At 37.6% G+C, this 21855-nt stretch overlaps 1 protein-coding gene across 4 annotated transcripts in view; it reads left to right on the forward strand.

Annotated features, from left to right (window-relative positions):
- MRE11 (MRE11 homolog, double strand break repair nuclease) overlaps positions 1-21855 on the forward strand; it is a 79046-nt gene that overhangs the window by 12220 nt on the left and 44971 nt on the right. For all 4 annotated transcript variants that reach the window (XM_032356775.1, XM_032356774.1, XM_032356772.1 and 1 more), the window contains 7 exons: positions 5275-5362; positions 6485-6626; positions 10843-10957; positions 15128-15313; positions 16196-16367; positions 17622-17702; positions 21425-21551. In XM_032356775.1, coding sequence (XP_032212666.1) covers positions 5275-5362; positions 6485-6626; positions 10843-10957; positions 15128-15313; positions 16196-16367; positions 17622-17702; positions 21425-21551 — 911 coding nt within the window. The remainder of the gene's footprint in view (positions 1-5274; positions 5363-6484; positions 6627-10842; positions 10958-15127; positions 15314-16195; positions 16368-17621; positions 17703-21424; positions 21552-21855) is intronic.

Genomic DNA, 21855 nt, shown 5'->3' on the forward strand with positions numbered 1-21855 from the left:
TAGTTTTTTCATTGAGTGTCAGTTGAGTGGTAAACTCTCATCTTTTGTTGCTGTTGAGAAGTCTGCTATCATGTTAGTTGCTGGAAGAGCAGTATAACATTGTGATTAAAAGCGTGGATTCTGGGGGCGCCTGGGTGGCTCAGTGGGTTAAGCCTCTGCCTTCAGCTCAGGTCATGATCTTGAGGTCCTGGGATCGAGCCCCGCATCGCATTGGGCTCTCTGCTCAGCGGGGAGCCTACTTTCCCTCTCTGCCCGCTTCTCTGACTACTTGTGATCTCTGTCAAATAAATAAATAAGATCTTTAAAAAAAAAAAAAAAGGCGTGGATTCTGGTATAAGACTATCCGATTTCTTGTCCTGGCTTTGCTCTACCTTACTTTTATAATTATAAAATGAAAAAACAATAGTGGTGATCTTACAGAGTTGTTGTGAGAAGTAGTTGAATTAATAAAATTGCTTAGAATAGTAACGACAGAAAGAAAACACTCAGGTAACTATTATGCTTTTCTCATTGTTCTTAGCATTTTGCAGTCTTACTATGACATACTTAGCTGTGGATTTAGTTCTAATTGTTCTGCTTGCGTATCATGCATTTCAGTCTGACGATTTTTTTTTTTCCTCAGCAACTTATCCATTACTTTTTCAAATGTTTCGTATTCTTTCTCTTTTTGAATATTATGTCTCTTAATCTTTTTGTTATATTGTTATTACTTACTTTATCTCTTTGTGCTGTATTCTGAATAATTTTCCTTTCTTGTTTACTAGTTCATGTAGGAAAAACAGAGAAAACAAAAAATAGAGAAACTGACAGAAAAGACTGCTAAATAAAGATTAGCCCCATTAGATGTGAAAGTATATTATACCACATTAACAAAACAAAGGATAAAAATTATACCAATCATCTCTAGATGTAGAAAAAGCATTTGACAAAATTCAACATCCTTTTATAATAAAAACTTCCCCAATAAATTGGGCATAGAAGGAACATACCTCAACATAATAAAAGCCATGCATGACAAGCCCACAGCTGACCTCATACCCAGTGGTGAATTTTCTTCTAAGATTGGGAAGAGAACAAGATTCCTACTCTCCCCCCTCCTATTCAACATCATATTAGAAGTCTTAGCCTGAGTCATTAGACAACAAAAAGAAATAAAAGGCATCCAGATCGGAAAGGAAGAAGTAAAATTGTCTCTATTTGTGGATGACAATATTATATTTAGAAAACCTGGGAGAATTCATCAAAAAACTGTTAGAACTAATAAATGAATTCAGTAAAGCTGCAGGATACAAAATCAGTACACAAAAACCAATTGCATTTTTATATACTAACAGTGAATGAGCAGAAAGAGAAATTAAGGAAAAAATAGAATAAAAAAAGAATAAAATACTTAAGAATACACTTAATCAAGGAGGTGAAAGATCTGTATACTGAAGCTATGACATTGGTGAAATAAAGTGAAGACAAAAAGTGGAAAGATGGTTGTGCTTACACACTGGAAGAATTAATATTGTTAACCTATCCTTTTTACCCAAAGTGATCTACAGATTCAGTGCAATCTCTATCAAAATTGTAGTGGTATTTTTCATAGTAAGAGAACAAACAATCCTAAAATTTGTGTGGAACCACAAAAGGCCCCAAATAGCCAAAGCAGTCTTAAGAAAGATAAATGTGGAGACATTAGCCTTGCTAATTTCAAGCTGTATTACAAAGATATAGTAATCAAAACAGTGTGGTATTGGCATAAAAACAGACATATAGGTCATGACAACAGATTAGAGCACAGAAATAAACCCATGCTTATTTGGTCAATTAATTGATGACAGAGGAGCCAAGACTAGACAATGAAGAAAGAACAGTCTCTTCAATAAGGTACTGGGAGCATTGGACAGCCACATACAGAAGAGTGAGGCTGCCCCCTCTTTTACACCATATACGAAAATCAACTCAAAATGGATTAGAGTCTTGAATGTTAGACCTGAAACCATAAAACTCCTAGGAGAAAGCATGGGAAGTAAACTTCTTGACATCATTCTTGGCAGTGATTCTTTTGGATTTGACACCAAAAGCAAAAATAAACAAGTGGGACTACCTCGGATTTAAAAGCTGCTGCGCAGTAAAGGAAATCATCAACAGAATAAAAAAGCAACCTATGGAGTAGAAGAAAATACAGTCATCTATCTGATAAGGGGTTAACACTCAAAATATGTAAAGAACTTACATAACTCAATAGTGTGTCCCCCCCCCCCCCCCCCCCGCCAAAAGAGCAAAATCCAATCTAATTAAAAATGAGCAAAGGAACTGCATAGACTTTTTTTTAAAGAAGATCTACAAATGACCAACAGGTATATGAAAAGGTACACAAAATCACTAGTTATCAGAGAAATGCAAATCAAAACCACAATGAAATATCACCTCACACCTGTTAGAATGGCTATCATCAAAAAGATAAGAGAACCAATGTACAAAAGGATGTGGAGAAAAGGGAACTCTTATGTACTGTTGGTGGGAATGTAAATTGACTAAGCTACAATGGAAAGCAGTATAGTGGCTCCTTCAAAAATAAAAATAGAACTACCGTATGATCAAGCAGTCCTCTTCTGGGTATGTATCCAAAAGAAAATGCCAACAGGGTCTTGAGGAGATCATCTGCATTTCTGTGTTCATTGTAGCATTATCCATTGTATCCAGATATGGAAAGAACATAAGGGCCTGTCAGTTGGATGAATGGATAAAGATGGATTAAGATGATGTGCCATGTATATATGAACATGAAATATTAATTCAGCTCTGAGAAAGAAGGACATCTTGCCATTTGTAACATGGATGGACCTTGAGGGCATTACACTGTGAAATAAGTCAGACAAAGAAAAATACTGTGTCGATTCCTTAGCATATGGAATCTGATAAAGCTGAACTCAAACAGACTAGAATGGTGCTTAACCAGGGCCAGGACTTGAGGGAAAAGGGAAGATGTTGGTCAAAGAGTATAAACTTCAAGTTATAAAGTGAGTAAGTTCTGAGACTCCAATGTGCAACATAGTGATGGTAGTTGGTAATATTTTATACTTGAAAGTTGCTAAGAGTAGATTTCAGATGTTCTTGTCACAAAAAAATGTGAGATGATGCAAGTGTTAGCTGTAGTGGTGATTTTGGAGTATATGTGTTTTAAACAATATATTGTACTCCTTAAAGTTATACATTGTTATATGTCAATTATTTCATGATAAAACTGGAAAAAGTACAGTGCTTCAGTAATTAAAAATGTGATATGCCTCATGACTTGATAGGCAGATAAGTGAAAGAGTGTAGAGCTCCATAAGTAGCCTCAGTACATGTAGGAATTTTGTATTTGGTGAAGGGGGTATCTTGTATCTGTAGGAAAAATATGGATTATTCAACAAAAGTATTAGAAGAAACTATTGGACGTTGTTTTAAAATTTAGATTCAGAAAAGGGTTTTCTGTGTACAATACAAACTGAGAAGCCATAAAAGTGAAATTGATGTTTGTCTTTGTAAAAGTAAATTTGTGCAGGACAGAAACTTTCTGAGACAAAATGAAAAGTCAAGAGTTCAACTACGAAGAATTTTTGCAGCTCATTGCAAATTAAGGTCTCATTTCCCCAGTAGGTAAATAGCTATTTCAAATCGATTTAAAAAATTCAAGAGTTGATAAAAACATAGGTAAAGAATACAGATTGAGTTCACAAAAGAGGTGGCATTTAAACATAAGAATATGAAAAATACAAAATGGAATTCATTCATAATAAAGATATAAAATTAAGCTCTACTGAGATGTTTTTCTCCTGTCAGTATGGCATAGATCAGTGATTTTGCAGTTCTGGGTGTACATTGTAGTTGCATAGAAATATTAAAAAAGATACTGATGACAGTCTCCAGGTCAATTACTGTCTGAATGTGTCATCAGCATTGTTAGATCTTAAAAGATTCCTAGGTGATTGTAACATGCCGCTAGGGTTTAGAATCATGGTCATCCATTTAAAAGCTGATAGAATAAAGGGAAAAATTTGTCTCTCATGCATCGCTGTTATACTATGTGTAAATTTGTGCAACTTCTATGGAGGGAAATTGGCAGAATTTCCAAATGTACAAATGCTTGCTCATCCTTTGACCTAACTCCTTTCTAGATGTTTTCTTATACTTGCACAAGGGCAACTTTGTACAAGATTACCCAGTATAGTATTATTTGTAAAGTAAAAAAAATGGAAATACTCTAAATGTCCATTGGTTAAGTAACTACTTAAACACATTATGATAGCCCATTCAATTGAAGTACTGTCCCCCCAAAGAAAGCACAAGGAAGCTCTTTATGTACTAATACAGAATGGTTTCTAAAACATTAAATGAAAAAGCAGGGTACAGAAACCTATATTGTGCTACCATTTGTGTAAGAAGAAGTACATTTATTTGCTAATGAAGATGTAAGATACTATAGCATAGATACACTAGAAGTTGTTAATTGTATTTGCCTCTGAGAAGAGGAGCTGGATGACTGGGCAGAAGTGGGTGGGAGGTTTGTAAATTGCACAGATAGTAAGTGGGATAGGCCTGGAGTTTTATTTTATTTTATTTTTTTAAAGATTTTATTTATTTATTTTACAGATAGAGGTCACAAGTAGGCAGAGAGAGAGAGAGGAGTTAGCAGGCTCCCCACAGAGCAGAGAGCCCCATGCGGGGCTCGATCCCAGGACCCTGGGATCATGACCTGAGCCAAAGGCAGAGGCTTTAACCCACTGAACCACCCAGGCACTCCAGGCCTGGAGTTTTAAATCTTGGTTTCCGAAGTGCATGTGTTTCCTTTCCTCCCCCTTCCACAAATAACCTACAAAGGCTTTCAAAATTCTTCAGGTCTCTTCACTTTCCAGTAGTTAGGTATACCTGCCTATCTTTCATATAACTCACAAATACCATATATTGCAGTGTTTTCTTTATAGTGTAGTACTTTGAGCTCTCTGCTCAGCGAGAAGCCTGCTTCCTTCCTCTCTCTCTCTGCCTGCCTCTCTGCCTACTTGTGATCTGTCTGTCAAATAAATAAATAAAACTTTTTTTTTAAAAAAAGTGTAGTACTTTGAGATGCTTCAAACTTGAATTGACATGAATTCTTGCCTGTCATTTTATTTCTTTAAAGTGCCAAACCAGTGGCACTTATATGGCCAACTTCTATCATCCAATTTGCCCATAATTACATTAATTTTTTAGAGGGGAAAATAGCTTTTGTGTTCATAGAAACATTAACTTTTCTTTTTTTTAAAGGTTTCCATGGGTGAACTACCAAGATGACAATCTCAACATTTCGATTCCAGTGTTTAGTATTCATGGCAATCATGATGATCCCACAGGGGTAATTATTGGGTTCTTAGAATTTGTCACTTTAGTTTGTGGAAAGCATTCTTGTCCTTCCCAGAAATTTTTAGTCAAATTGGGTCAGAAAGTCAAATTGACTTTGTATCATTCATATAAGCTTTTATACTGCTTTTTAGATAATTTTTTAAGATCTGGAGTAATAATTGGTGTGTGTGGTATGCTTTTATTTCATTAGTGCTGAGGTTGACAATAAGTAACCAGGAGCAGGAATAAATACCTAACATTTGTATAAAGCTTCATAGTTTACCTGGTGTTTTTATGTCCCTTATCTCAAAATCTTACCTGTAGGAAATGAGTTCTCAACAGTTTTAAATCTAAATTAGTTCATTTTATTGTCTGTTTGATAGGGAAGCAGTAATAGAGGTCCTACACTAAAAATATTTTTGTTTCATCTGATCATTAATATCATAGATTATTAGTTAATCTAGTTTTTTCCTCCATTGCTTAAGAGGTCTGCTTTTATTATAAAATGCTTATTTCAGGGCTGGCTTTTATTAATTGATTTATTTTTTAATGAGGGACTTGAACTCAGCCTCTGAGATCGAGACCTGAGCTGAGATCAAGAGTGGAACATTTAACCAGCTGAGCTACCCAGGCGCCCCTGGTTTTTATTTTTGGTGGCCAAGACATCCTAAGTTTTTTTTTTTTTTCCTTAAGATTTTATTTATTTATTTATTTGAGAGAGAGCAAGTGAGCAGGAACAGGAGGAGGGGCAGAGGGAGAAGCAGACTGCCCGCTGGGCAGGGAGCCTGATGTGGGGCTCCATCCCCGGACACTGGAATCATGACCTGAGCTAAAGACAGATACTTCACTGACTGAGCCACCCAGGTGCCCCACATCATAAGTTGTTTCCCCACCCCCCATATCATAAGTTTTGATGAAATGCTAACTTTGTATTTAGCATGTGGTTCCAGTCACAGTAGGTCATTTGTAAATGAAGAAAGGTAGTAAATACTTCTACTGTTATAATTTTGTTTTGGCACTATCCTAATCTATGTTTTAGTTAGTATATGGAATGTACTTTAATAGGTAATAATATGATTTGTAGATTATTTGTTTTTGGATACACATTCATATTCTTTGAAAATATTTTGCATAGGCAGATGCACTCTGCGCCCTGGATATTTTAAGTTGTGCTGGATTTGTAAATCACTTTGGACGTTCAGTGTCTGTGGAGAAGATTGACATTAGTCCAGTTTTGCTCCAAAAAGGAAGCACAAAAATTGCTCTTTATGGCTTAGGTAAGATGGTTTTATTTTATCATTTATGTCAATAAATAGTTACTTAAACAGCAACTGAAATCAAATTCTGGAATTAACTTTATTGCTGTTTGGGAAAAAAAGTAAGGCAGATCTATTCCTGATGAGTGACTATAAAAAATGATAGAAGGTTTTGGTTGAAATTTTTTAGTATTTAATAAGGACCATTAGCCCTTGATAATACTTCTAAGAGCCGTTTTGGCAAAAAAAAAAAAAAAAAAAAATTCCTTTAATTTCTGTTGATTTTTTTCCTTTCTTTTAGACTCAGATATAGAATCCTGAATGTTAGACTTACACAGTAATTAGAAACACTGCATTTTGGTATCTTGGACTTCTTTGAAATGTCTAAAGCTTCACTGTCTAGTATAGTAACTACCAGCCTCATGTAGATATTGAGCACTTGAAATGCAGCTGGTCTGAATAGAGTTATGCTGTAAATATAAAATCACAGCTGATTTCAAAGATGTGGAAAAAAACGTAAAATGCCTTATTAATCTCTTGGATTAAGTAAAATAAATTAAAATTCATTTCACCTGTTTCATTTTATTTGTTTTAATGTAGTTAGTAGAAAATTTAGAATTACATAATTGGCCTGTGTTAGTGGCTAGTGTGTTATATTTTTGTTACAACATTGCTAGTCCAGAGCTATCATCTGTAATGCTGAATATGTGCTTTTATCAGCTTGGCTATCTTCAATTTATTTAGTGTCCAGTAGGTAAAAATCTATTTGCTAGGCTTGATTCCATATGAACAAAGAAATCGAATATTTTTAGAGTACATTCCAAGTCTATTTGTTGAGTCCTCCTTGGACTAAGTTCAGCTTGATACTTGATAATGTAATAGCTTTACTATTTTTATTGTATATAATTTTAAAAATTACATTCCATGTTAAATCAACTGTAAAGTACCCTGAGAGAAATTAGGAAAAAATTTCACACTGTAGCCCTAACATAGTCTTTTTTTTTTTTTAAAGATTTTATTTATTTATTTGACAGACGGAGATCACAGGTAGGCAGAGAGGCAGGCAGAGAGGCAGGGGGAAAGCAGGATCCCTGCCAAGCAGAGAGCCCGACGTGGGGCTCGATCCCAGGACCCTGGGATCATGACCCGAGCTGAAGGCAGAGGCTTTCCCACTGAGCCATCCAGGCACCCAGTCTTTTTTTTTTTTAAAGAGATTTTATTTATATTTTTGACAGAGAACATACAAGCAGGGGAGCAGTAGAGGGAAAGGGAGAAATAGGCTCTCTGAAAAGCAGGGAGCCCATATGGGGCTGGATCCCAGCAGCCTGGGATCACAACCCGAGCTGAAAGCAAAAGCTTAACCAACTAAGCCACCCAGGTACCCCCTTAACATAGTTTTTTTATCTTTGAGTGATTTTAGTATAATAGCCTTAGAAGACCTTATTTACTTCATTCAAGTCTCTTTATGTGCATATATATCTATATCTATAGATATAGATGTATATCTTTTAAGATTTTATTTGACAGAGAGAGAACACAGCCAGGGGGAGCAGGAGAGGAAGAAGCAGGCTCCCCACTGAGCAGGGAGCCCAACACAGGGCTCCATCCCAGGACCCTGGGATCATGACCTGAGGTGAAGGCAGATGCTTAACCCACTGAGCCACCCAGGTGTCCCTCTTTCTATGTTTTTTTTTTTTTTTTTAAGATTTTTATTTATTTATTTGACAGACAGAGATCACAAGTAGGCAGAGATACAGGCAGAGAGTGAGGAGGAAGCTGGCTCCCTGCTGAGCCGAGAGCCCAATGTGGGGCTCAATCCCAGGACCCTGGGATCATGACCTGAGGCGAAGGCAGAGGCTTTATTTAACCCACTGAGCCACCCAGGCGTCCCCCTTCTTTGTATGTTTTTAAAAGAATAATTACAATGGGGGTTTATTTAAATTCTTACCCTAGGGAGTCTACAATCTTTGTCCAGTTTTCATAATTTCTAAAAAGTAGAAAAATACCACGGTTATCTATATTTTAGAGATAAGGAAAATGAGATCAAAGTCTGATTTCCTAAGTGGTAGAGCAAGGAGTGAAATACACGTTTTTTTTTTGTTTTGTTTTGTTTTGTTTTAGATTTTTTCTTTATTTATCTGACAGAGATCACAAGTAGGCAGAGAGGCAGGCAGAGAGAGAGGAGGAAGCAGGCTCCCTTCAGCGCAGAGAGCCCGATGTGGGGCTCGATCCCAGGACCCCGGGATCATGACCTGAGCCGAAGGCAGAGGCTTAACCCACTGAGCCACCCAGGTGCCCCTGAAATACACGTTTTAAAATGATGCTAAGAGAGGGTGGCGGAGTTATGGACATTTAGGAGGGTATGTGATTTGGTGAGTGCTGTGAAGTGTGTAAACCTGTACCCCTGGGGCTAATAATACATTATATGTTTATAAAAAATTTTAAAAATTAAAAAAAAATGATGCTAACAGGTATTTTAATCACTGCAGTGCTAGGGATTGTATCTGCAGAAAATGGGTGATACTCCCACATTCAGACTGAGACGGATCCCATTATGCCTCAGGACCACCTGTTGCATTGCTCAGGTCATCCATTTTTTCCCAGACTCTCATTTCATCCTGTTCTGTTTTCCTTAACTGGACTCTGTCCCTATGCCACTTTCTCACCCTAGCCCTTCTCTCTACAGTTAATGAAGTCCCTCATATCATGTTTCTTCTCTGCATGGTATCTCTACTTCCCAACCTGCAGGGAAACTGGTCCCTAAGGTTCTGTGTCCCCCATGCTTCTCTTTCTCTCTCAGTTTTCTTACAGAGTTTAGGGCAGGAGCAGTGGGGAATGGGTGGGGTGGGAATTCCCCTTCTCCCTGCTTGCCCTGTCCTTTACTGTCTGCAAACATCTTGCCCCCTTAAGGCTAATTGGCTAACCTGCCTGGCGCTTCCTTCTCAAATTTTTCACCTACCTATCTTCAAGTTTTATCAGCATTCTCAAGACTTTAACACCTAAGTAGATAACCTAATGCCCTGGACTTTGTATGCCTTGACTTTTTTGTTTCCAGTTTATATGTTCTGTATTCCAGTATCCATTTCATTGGTCACACTCTAGAAAATTTCTTTTAAAGAAGTTAGATATTTTCAGGTTCTTAGCTTCTGTGTTATTGGCTTTTTTCCCCCCAAGGCCTTCCCTAATGAGTGCACAAAGTAGCAACTGTCCCCTCACTGATATTTGCCCTCTTAGTATCCTTTTTCCCTTTTATAATATTTAAAAGTATAATTTGTTTGTTTAGTTGTTTTTGTTGGCCTTCTCCACTAGTCTAAGGTGATCCTTTGGGGTATAGGAAGAATTATTTAAAAGTCATTATGTTATTAAAAAGCAGAGTATCTTTATTTAAAAACAATATATAAGAATATTATTTTGGGGGCACCTGGGTGGCTCAGTGGGTTAAAGCCTCTTCCTTCGGCTCAGGTCATGATCTCAAGGTCCTGGGATCGAGCCCCACATCAGGCGCTCTGCTCAGCAGGGAGCCTGCTTCCTCTTCTCTCTCTTCTCTCTCTCTATCTGCCTACTTCTCTGCCCTCTTGTGATATTGGTCAAATAAATAAAATCTTAAAAAAAATATATTTTTTTAGGTACATTTATTTTTTTACCTCGTCCTTTTTAACATATCTATTACAATGTGTATACTAGAGGGAAAGTATGTATAATAAAGGGGTAGTGAAAAACAACATTATTGGAAATTTTAATAAGAATCTAAGAAAACTTGGGGCGCCTGGGTGGCTCAGTGGTTAAGGCCTCTGCTTTCAGCTCAGGTCATGATCTCTGGGTCCTGGGATTGAGCCCCACATTGTGCTCTCTGCTTAGCGGGGAGCCTGCTTCCTCCTCTTTCTCTGCCTACTTGTGATCTCTGTCTGTCAAATAAATAAAATCTTAAAAAAAAAAAAAAAGAATTTAAGAAAACTTCAAATAGAAATAGTTTTCATAGAAAATTTCAGATTTTCATTCCATGTTTTCCAGATTTTGAAGGTATGTATGCCTGACTTGGAAAACATTTTTAAAATGCAAGTATCTTCTCAACAGCTGTCATGCAAGAACCCAGAACCTACTCGTGTGTAAATGATTCCAGATTTCAAATATATCTCTGATAAGAAAATGAAATACTTAGAGAAGCACATAAGTTAGAAGCAAAACATTCATTTTTCAACCAAGTAAAAAACCGGTTTTAAAATAATGTCTGTTTCAGGGTCCATTCCAGATGAAAGACTCTATCGAATGTTCGTCAATAAAAAAGTAACAATGTTGAGACCAAAAGAAGATGAAAACTCTTGGTTTAACTTATTTGTGATTCATCAGAACAGGTGAAAGTATTCGTTTTTTGTTTTTTTGTTTTTTAATTTTTGAGTCCAGTATTGAGATTCCTCAAATCTCTATTTCCAGGCTTTCATGTTTCTGTAAAATGTTCCTTATTCTTTGAAAGTTGACAGTGCAGGATCATGCAAAACTTACATGTGCTTTGTGTGACTGCATTTTGAAATTGTTTCCAATACATTCTTATCTGTAAAGAATGTTTATGACATATGAATAAGGTGCAGGAATAACTATAAAATTGGATACTTTTGAATTCAGCAGAGAAGTAGAGCATTCACAATGTGTTATCCCATGCACTTCCCTAACCCCTTCTTTCTGCTTACCCCAGAGGGAAGCACTGTTTTTAATTTCTGTTTAATCAGTCTGTTGCTTTTCTTTATTAATCACATAATTATCTGTCAAGAGTATTTTATTTAGTTTTGATACAACTGGAACAACTGGAACCCTTCTGTGTATTTTGTGTAGCTGGCTTATTATGTTCCACATTACATTACTAAGATTCATACATTCTGTTGCTTAAAAGCATAATTAATTTCCACTTATCTGTACAGTTATAGTTTTTCTTGTGTTGGTAAATGTTTTATATTATTTCCAGAGTCTTGCTTTTTTCAGCCTTTTTGTTATGAATACTCTTACATGCATCTCCTGGTACATATAGGCAGGTATTTTTCTAGAATACATTAGATATAGCTAGAGCGGTTGTCTTTTGTTAGTATTTTTGAAGATGTTCGATCTGTTGTTAGGGTTCAGGATCAACTGAAAGGAAGACTTGATGCAAGATGTACCGTGATAACCGTAGTTAAAATGTGAAATGATGGCATTGAAAGTGATGTGGAAAGGACAGACCTGAGAAGTTACCTGATTTGGGATTTGGGCCCGTTATATAATTTATTACTTATTGAACAGACACTTACTGAATATAAAATACTGGTACTTAAACCCACTAAGCACTCAGTGAAAGGAAGGCCTGAGAAGGCAGCCTTCTGTTTTATATATTCTCTCAAACAGTGAGTTTTGAAGGAGGAGCAGGCCAGAGTTTTAATAAGTGCAGTCTCCCTATAATTTTGCACCACTGGGAGTTTGTTCTTTCTCTTGCTTCGGGCTTCCCAATTCTGCTACCCTTTCTACTTTCCCCAAGTAGGGAAAAGTCAGAAGGAAAAATCGTAAGTGATTCCAGGAACTTCATTCAGAATGAGAGGTGGAATGGCAGCATCAGGAATGGGAATGGGTGAGATGATGACAATGGCTAGTTGCTGGTGATGTTAACACTCATAGTTTGATGAAGGTGGTGTGTGCTAAGTTGCACCAGGGTCAAGGTCCCATTTTCCCATTTTGTAATTAATATTTTGGGAAATATTTGGTGGGGGATCTCATTTCCAGCAATGAACACTATGGTGTTGCAGTTGTTATTTTTTTATTTCCCCTCATTCTTTCTGCATTTATTAATTGAAATTCTTCTATAAGGAAGATTTGTCCCTTCTCTCTCATTTATTTATTCATTTATTTATGTTGGTATGGACTTAAGGATATTTATTTTATCTTTTGAGTTATAATCCAAAACTATCAGGGTTTTTTTTTGGTTGTTGTTGCTCAAATTATTCCAGTTTTGACCACTGAGAGTTCTTTTATTTTAGCTTCTTTGTCCTCTCAGCATGCCCTCTTCCATTTTATTTATTTTTGATCATGTCCTTCACTTTTCTGGTACCACAAGGTGCACCAGGCACATATTGTATTTTTGGCTCTAGTCCTGGAATCAACCACTTTGCCAAGGATCCCTGATTGTCTTTATTGGAGAACAGTGTTTAGAGACCTAGGTGTGCTTATTGCTGCTGGGACTCTCTTAGCCCTCAGTGATCAGAGTGTAGAGGATATGTGTATGTATATCCTAACCCATGTATATACATCTGTAGCTATTAAAAACACACACAAAAGCAAGAGTTTGTACTTACTCTAATCCAGCCCTATCGGGTTTATTTTTGTCTTCTCCCTTTTCTTATTTGGGAGTTCTTTCTCTAACAGTTAGAAACTTGGATCATAATATCTGTAATATATTTAATTTTTTCAGTCTTGGTTGACATATAAGGTGATTTCAAAATTGCTGACCTCTACCCATGAGAAACAAATTTGTCAATGAGTGTATAGTGTTTATGTAAGTTATTTTAGTTAGCCTTACTATATGTAGTCAAAACACCATTTGTGTTTTGACCACAAAAGGCCACGAAAGGCCAGCTCCTTTTCCCCCAGCCCCTTCAACGTGATTATGCAGTTCTTCTGTAACACTGTTGGACTCATTTGTCACCCTCTGCATTCTTACGTACTTTTTTATTGCTTCAATGGACTTACAAAAAACAGGGTTTGTCCTAGTGAGTGGCTTCTCATGAGCCTTTTACATTTTGCTTTATTTGCCGGTTTCTTTCTGTGGCTGAAAAAGAAAGTAGACTCCAAAGCAGAAGAGGACCTTGTCATACAAAATACTTCCATCAGAATGTTTTGGTCAACTTTTTGTTTGTTTGGTTTGGTTTGGTTTGTTTTGGTCAACTTTTAAGTCACAAATCAGAGTCAGTCCACCAGTATAATGTTCCCTCTTCTGTGAAGGAGTCAGTGTTCTGTGAAAGCACAGTTACATCATATAGTATTCGAGTTATCTGTTTCTTCAGTAACTGTGATTATGTCATGCCCTAGATAAGTGTTTTTTTATTATTTTTTTTAAGATTTTATTTGTTTATTTGACAGACAGAGATCACAGTAGACAGAGAGGCAGGCAGAGAGAGAGAGAGAGAGGGAAGCAGGCTCCCCGCTGAGCAGAGAGCCCGATGCGGGACTCGATCCCAGGACCCTGAGATCATGACCCGAGCCGAAGGCAGTGGCTTAACCCACTGACCACCCAGGCGCCCTGATAAGTGTTTTTTTTTTAATATAAAGACATCCTTAGCTACAGGAGCCTGCAGCTTGTCTGATCACTTTCAGCTTTTCCTTGCATTCCTTCTGCTCTGCCATGCTCCTCTCCTTGCAGTCCTTGAACTCGCTGAATACATTCCTGCTTCACCACCTCTGCCACCCATCTGCTCTAGGACTCTGCCGAGGACTTAGCCCTCTTTCTAGAACTTTCTTCCCTTGTGTGCTCGATCCCTTGTTGCGGTTCTCTGCTTATGTGTCACCTGACAGAGCAGCCTATCCTAACTACCATAGTAGCTTAGTAGCATTCCCATTCTGTGTCACTTCTCCCTCTATCTCTCTTTACAGCACCCACCACCACCTGACAGGGTAATGCACACACATGTACATATTGTATTACCGCATGTTCCCACACTAGCAAGGACTTTGTTCCGTGCTATGTCTTTGGTATCTAGAAGAGGCCTGGGACACCTGGCATAGAGTGGACCCACAGGAAATATTTGTTGAGTGAATGAATGTTGATTTGCCTTAAGTGAATGCTAGGTTGAGGTATTTGGACCCTTACTAAATTCCCAGTTATAAAGTCAGTGTTAGGGAAAACTTCTTGCCTTTCCTCACTTTGGGTTTTCACGTATCTTTTAATAATAGCAGCTGATCTAGGTATAAAACCAGAGTTTGCAAATCTTCACAAAATATTTTATTTAATATTGAAAACTCATCTCTCAGGTAAGACTGAAATTCTTACTCCCATTCTTCTCAGTAATCATGTTAAAAAATGGCTGGGCATGTTTAGAGATTTGTTTTTATTCTACAAAGTTTAGACTTCACTCACTTTCATTTTCTGCCTCTATGAATAATCAAATCAATTTCTCTGTTTCCACTGTTGATAGAGCTCATGCTGCTGCTTTTCTGATTTCACTTCCAGCTCTTCCCTGCATTTGTTCTGCTCAGCCACACTAGATGAAGCTCATGCTTTTCTGACTTGCCCTCTGTAAAGCCTTTTGCAATTTGCCTCTCAGTGTGGAACTGACCAGTTTCTCTTTTGTGGCTCCTACCTATCTGTGTCCTGCAAATTTGTAAACCTGTTGAGGGCAGGAATTAGGTATTATCTTTGCACCCCTAATCCCGTGAATAGTTTCTGGCACAAATAAAGTTGTAATAAGGCTTTAATGGATGGAGAAAGAAAGATCTGTATATCTTTTCTTAAAATGAAGTGTTCCTATAGCTTTGGATGTTTATATTTATTTTTTAAAATCTTTGTATAGGAGTAAACACGGAAATACTAACTTCATTCCAGAGCAATTTTTGGATGACTTCATTGATCTTGTTATCTGGGGCCATGAACATGAGTGTAAAATAGCTCCAACCAAAAATGAACAGCAACTCTTTTATGTATCACAACCTGGAAGTTCAGTGGTTACTTCTCTTTCCCCAGGAGAAACTGTAAAGAAGTAAGTAATTATTATATTTGGCAAATCAATTAGAATAAACAAATCTCTTGCTATAATCATCCTACAGGTTCAAAGTACTGATGGTTTTTTATATAATAGATTTCTTTAGGAAGATTGATTATTTGATGTAGTCTTACTAGTTTCCCAGATCTTAAGCCATTTCAAAAGTGTTAATTAGTGTTAATTATTTTGCTGCTTATTAGGCATATTCAGGGCTAACACTTTTACTAATTGAATTTCAATTTAGAATGCTGTGGATGATGATTACCAATTTCTCAAAGTCCATTTATAAACAAATTCACTCTATGCCACTTAATTGAGATTTTTCTGGTTATAAATGCAACGTTACAGAATATCTCGTTTATTTTAATTCTTTAGGGGAATTATATGATAAAGTAGTTAACAGTGAATAAGCCCAATTTGTATAATGGATTTTACCTTTTGAATCCACTCAGATTTTGATTGTTATGATGATAATAACCGGTTTAAAGAATATGGTAATAGGATGTAAATTTGGCTTTTTCTTCAGAGTTCTGCTAATTGATTTTATGTGTGTATGTACTTATATACTCACACATAATCCATATATGTGGCATAATCTGTCTGTTGTCATGGTCTGGTAATGTCGTGTCCTACCTACTGTTGTCTTTCCTCACTAGAGTGTATATTTGTTCAGGCAGGGAGGTATGAGTGGATTTTATTCTGTGGATGAATGTTAACATTTTTTTTCTGATGATACAGTGTTAGGTTGCTAAAAGATTTTTTTAAGACTATGCTTTTATGGAGAAATATTCTTTAGGAACTTAGAGATACAGTAGTTTTGGTGTGTACATTTTCCTGAGAAAATTTACAGTCTGACTCCTTTCATTTCCCTCGTTTCAGACATGTCGGTTTGCTGCGAGTAAAAGGAAGAAAGATGAATATGCAGAAAATTCCTCTTCACACAGTGCGGCAGTTTTTCATGGAGGATATTGTTCTGGCTGATCATCCAGACATTTTTAACCCAGATAATCCTAAAGTAACTCAGACCATACAGAGCTTCTGCTTGGAGAAGGTAAGCCTCTAGATAAAGGTCGATGAGATCTGCGTTAGCTGAGAGGTGATTGACATTGAATTAAATACTTCCTTAGAGTAGGAGAAGTCTTTGTCCTTGTTCCAGTCTCATGAAGCCCACAAGGAAGCACTGTTGTTCCATAAATGAGTTCAGTTGTATCAAAGACCTTTTTCCTAGTCTTGGAGATGGAAGAACATTAAACATAGAAGAAACTTTAATTAAGCCCCCTCCCAGTTCCAGTCCTCTTCCTCAAAAATCTACACATAATCTTTTCTTTGTTTTTATTCTGATTTGGTAATTTTTTTCATTTTATTTCTGAAAGCAAGCAGTGGCTTTTGTTGGTGAATGGGAGATACAGTGGAGGATGAGGAAGGGCTTAGCATTTCTAATAATCTCTGTTAAGCATCCCTTTCACCTTGAAAGCTGCCTCCAGTGAGATCTTCAAATGTGCCTGCTATGTGCCTTATAGCTTTGGCATAGGTACCATACCTCACCTTCCATGCAGGTTCCCCCCTCCCCAACCTCCGAGAGATTCTAGAGCTGCTGCTTATGTTGTGCGAATGCACTTAATAGTATGTAAATGGACAGCTTAATACCATTAATTGCTGACAGTCACTGTAATTCTTGCAGTTATCACTGACATTCATCAATTGTGTATATATCCTGGGCACTGTTGACAGCATTTTGCATTTAATCCAATCAACAATGCTGTCGGTAGGTAGTGTCCAAATTTTATGGAAAGAAGAACTGAACCTGAGATGAAATCACTTACCCAGTGTCACAGCCTTCCCAGGGCATGTAACTCACATAGCTGAGTATTCTGGTTTCAAGAGGATTAGACCCAAAAACCCACATTAAGACTGCGGTTTCTGTGTCTATTTCTGTGTTTAGCCCCCTGTAGGTAGCTGTCTGAAGCTTCACCCTGAGGAGGGTATGTCCCCAGGGTTGCACCCAGACTCAACAATGTCCTTAGAGCTGAGGGAGCCTGTTTTCTGAGTTGTTGCAAATCAACTCCTAGGGGTTCTGTTTGACTGAGGTCCTATATGTGTCCTTGGGAGGTAGAAAATGGCTTGGTTGTTCAGGCCTATGTCAGGTCTCTTAACCTTGACACAACTGACCTTTTAGCCCAGGTAGTACCTTGTTGTGGGAGGTTGCATTGTAGGAGTTCAATCCTACAATGACCTCTCTAACCTCTAACCCCCTAGATGCCAGTAGTATCCTTCCCCCAAGTCATGACAATATTTTTATTTTGAGATTAAAGAAATGCTTGAAAACGCTGAGCGAGAACGTCTGGGAAATCCTGGACAGCCAGAGAAGCCTATTATCCGACTGCGAGTAAGTTCTGTGTAGAGAAATTAAACTTTATTGATTTTCAGAGGACGGTACGTACATGGTTTCCATACATTTTTTTGTTTTATAAGTTAGTAAGGAAAGTAAATACATTAATAAGAGCAATCACCATCTGGCACCAGAAATAATAAAGCTGTCAGGATTTGAGTTAATCGTAGTTTGATTCTGATAAGTTTAATTTTTTTTTCTTATTTTTTTCATTTTCTGAATAGTCCGTTGTTCTGCTTAATAAGTTGGCAGGATCTGACTCCATCTTTTACTGCCTCTCCCTTCACTCCCTACGGCGTCCTGCAGTTGTCCTCTCACACGCTCCCCTCCTTCGTGTCTGCTTGGTCAGGCCCCCCTAATGAGATGGCACCCCCACATCTTCTCACCGGCGCTCCTGATTTCACTTACCCTCCCTTTCTTTGTTCTGCACAACGTTTCCTCATAACCTACTATATGCAATGTATTTATTTTGGTTATTGTGTGTCCTCAACTACAAAACAGTGAGCTCCGTGAGAGCATGGAACTTTGTGAATGTTGTTGACTCATGTACCCAGAGATCTCAGAACAGTTCTGGCATATAGCAAGTGCTTGAGAAATATGTTGAATTAAGTATTTGAGAATATTAAAAAATTTAAAGAAATTGAAGCACTTCCTTTGCCTGTAAACCTACTTACTCATTTCCATCATCATATAAAAAAAGTAACAGACCTTTTTTTTCCCCCCCCATGCCTTTCCCTTCAACTAATTCTGCCCTTGTTTTTTTCTTCCAAACTCAAAATACATAGTCCTTAATTGCTCATTTAACATTCTGTTCCTCAATCCACTATAACCAAGGCTCTGACAACCATCCTCTCAGGTGGAAAAGATGGCATTCAGTTGTCAAAGGCAGTAGCTTGTTTTCATCTGGCTGAATCAGTCTTTGGCATTCTTTTCTTCCAGTTACATTTGACTGAACCTCTCTCTTAGCCTTCTTTTCAGCCTAGGCATATGACTTTAAGGACCACCTATAGAGTGATGATGCCCACATCTTTACCTCCAGCTTAGACCTCCTTGTTGAGGTCCAAGAGCCCCCTCCCCCCGCCCCACAACCACCAAGCCTGATACTTAAGAAGTAATCAAAGCAGCAGCACTGACATCACCTGAGAAACTCCTTCCTTCCTTCCTTCCTTCCTTCCTTTCTTTCTTTCTTTCTTTCTTTTTTTTTCTTTCTTTCTTTCCTTCCTTCTAACAGTTACTGCTTTATTTATGTATTTATTTACTTACTTATAGAGAGGGGAGGGAGAGAAAGAAGCAGAGGGCAGGGGGCAAGGGAGAATCCCAGGCAGACTCCATGTCTACAGGCAGCCAGAGGTGGGATTTGATCTCAGATCCTGAGATCATGACCTGAGCCAAAATCCCAAGTCAGAGCCCAACTGACTGAGCCACCCAGGTGCCCCTCCTGTGGGGAATTTTTTAAAATGCAGAATCTCAGGCGCTACATCACACCCGCTGTACTGCGTTTTAGTAAGATCCCTAAGAGAGTGTATGCATGTTAAAATTTGAGATACTCTGGGATATATAGTGTGAAGATAAAGAGTACAGTCTAGAGCCTGAATGCCTGGGTTGCTATATGACCTCGAGCAGTTGGATCTTTTGTCCCTTGGTTTATACCTCATACAGTTAGAGGATCAAAGTGAATTAAATATCACCTGTTGTACAGTAAGTAATCTGGTCCTTTCTGTACCCATTGCCATTGCTGAAGTTGAACCTTGATTTCTCTTGTCTGGCCAATAAATGCAGCTTCTTTCCTGACTCTGCCTTTAGTTTCTCCCTTCCCACACCCCAGCCTATTCACACTAATGCCAAAGTCATCTTGGTAAAACATAATCTTACATGTCTTTCCTGCTAAAAATTACTTAATGATCCCCTCATGCTAATAGGAACAAGTCTTGCATGGCATTCAAGGGTTTCATGACCTGGTCAAAACTGACCTACTTTTTCTTCTAGAGCCTTCTAAGTTCCAGCTATATTAGGCTAAAAGTTACTGCTCCCTGGGTCCAGTGGAGTTTATTCTACTCTTCCATACCTTCACTCATGTTGACCCTGCTGTGTGCAATGTGCTTCTCTCCTTCCATAGCACTTCCTTCAGTATCCACTTAAAGCTTTCCCCTTTTCCAAGAACCTGTCTGGACCTCCCTTCAGGATCAGCACTTCTACCTTTGTGCCCTCGGTCTGCTTTGTATGTACTTGTTAAGCACCAACCTCATTCTGCTTGTACTTAGTTATTTACATGTTTATCCTCTCAGTCAGCCTGTGAATTTCTTGACAAGCAAGATTAAACTTTTTTATAGCTATATCCCTGGGCCTTAGCAGAGTGCCCAGCACATTGTGGACTCCTCAGTAAAGTTTGCTTAGTGAATGAGTTTTTGGACTCTTAGGAGAAGAAAATTACAATCAACCTAAGCTGGAGTACCACTGATAAAATGTATGAAGAGTTTGGGGGAGACCCAATAGACTGAGCATTTAGCATTTTCTTTTTTATATCATGGCTGCTGGAGAGATGTAATGCGTAGTTGCTCAGAGAGAACCACGTAGTTCTCTTTATCGAGGCAGAAGATGCCATGTTTCCCATCTATGTCCGCCTTATACCATTAGAAGCCAGCACAGTTAAATAGAGAATTGGCATTCCTTTTCCTAAACATAATGAATTATTAAATCATTCATGAAATGAAAGGACAGATATTTTCATTAATATAGTCCAAGAGTACATTGTATCAACTAAGGGACCCTCATTAATTTTATGATTCAATAAACAAATACTTTCTGAGTACATTAGTAAACAAATACTTTCTGAGTACATTTTGTTCTGCATGCTGGGGGACACAGGGACAACAAAACAGAGTGGGTTTTGAATATATCTGTCTTAGGGGAGTGGAGGTGCGAGGAGAGATATAAAAAATAAATAGCAAATAAATGAGCAAAATGCCAGCCAGTGCTAAGTGTGATGAACGGTGTAAACTGGGTGGAGGGTAAGGAGGTTTCGATAGGCGAGTGATGTGGTACAATGCCTGTTCCCAGAGCCTGTTTTTAGAACAGCTAGTTTAGAGAAATGATTATATCTCTTGGGGGAAAAATGTAGTATGCATTTCTCTTTGGAAAGGTCTCTGTGTGGCTGTAAACTTCTTTACTTAGAAAGAGCCTGCCTGACTGTGACTTTTAAATAGATACGGTGCTTTAAGGTAATCATTTCTCAAAGCTAACAGGTTGGATTTTTTTCCTGTGTGGATTTTCCCAGCATTTCTTTTTTACTCCTAAGTTAGTGAAAGTATACCCCTAAGATGATAGATTAATGAATTAATGCATGTAGGGCTGGCATTTTACTTAAGTGGAGAATTTTCTTTCTGTTTTAAAAGTTTAAACATTTACGTTTAGAAATTTCACCTCCTTTCTAGGTGGTACTCCCAGTGCCTAGGCTCTTAGTGTTATCATAGGGAAATGTTATCATTCATACCTTGTGGGAATACTTGCTGTACTTCAGGTCTGTCAAGCAAAATGTCTTGTGTAAATTCAGAAACCTTTGAAGCTTTGTTTTCTCAGTAGAATAAAATATATTAACACCATCATGATCTTTAACATGAATTATGGAACATCTATTAACTTTAAAGTATTGAGCATAAATGTAAATAATGAAATTGGTAAACTGTTGTATCTGGCCTTCATAGCTTGTTTTGTATTTCCAGGTGGACTATAGTGGAGGTTTTGAGCCTTTCAGTGTTCTTCGCTTTAGCCAGAAATTTGTGGATCGGGTAGCTAATCCAAAAGATGTTATCCATTTTTTTAGGCGTAGAGAGCAAAAGGAAAACACAGGTAAGCTAGTTATTTTCACAAATTAAAAAACGCTTTTTGCAGGGTTTACAAAATTCAGTCTTAAGTAAAAGAAGTGAAAATAATGAAAATATTTTTATATGACTATTTCTAATATCTTAAACTGGCAGTTGGAATAATTAAATCTTTTGTCTTCTAAAAATTCGATAGCAATTGTTTCAAACCTGAAGATAACAGTAAAGAAAGGGAAGACTTTCTGTGCAGATAAAGTTTTTAGAAACAGTTCTGCCTGCTGAGTAACAGTGCATACAGACTTTAAAAATTTATTGCTTGGGCTGCCTGGGTG

The sequence above is a fragment of the Mustela erminea genome, chromosome 9, assembly GCF_009829155.1.
Source record: "Mustela erminea isolate mMusErm1 chromosome 9, mMusErm1.Pri, whole genome shotgun sequence".
Lineage (NCBI taxonomy): Eukaryota > Metazoa > Chordata > Mammalia > Carnivora > Mustelidae > Mustela > Mustela erminea.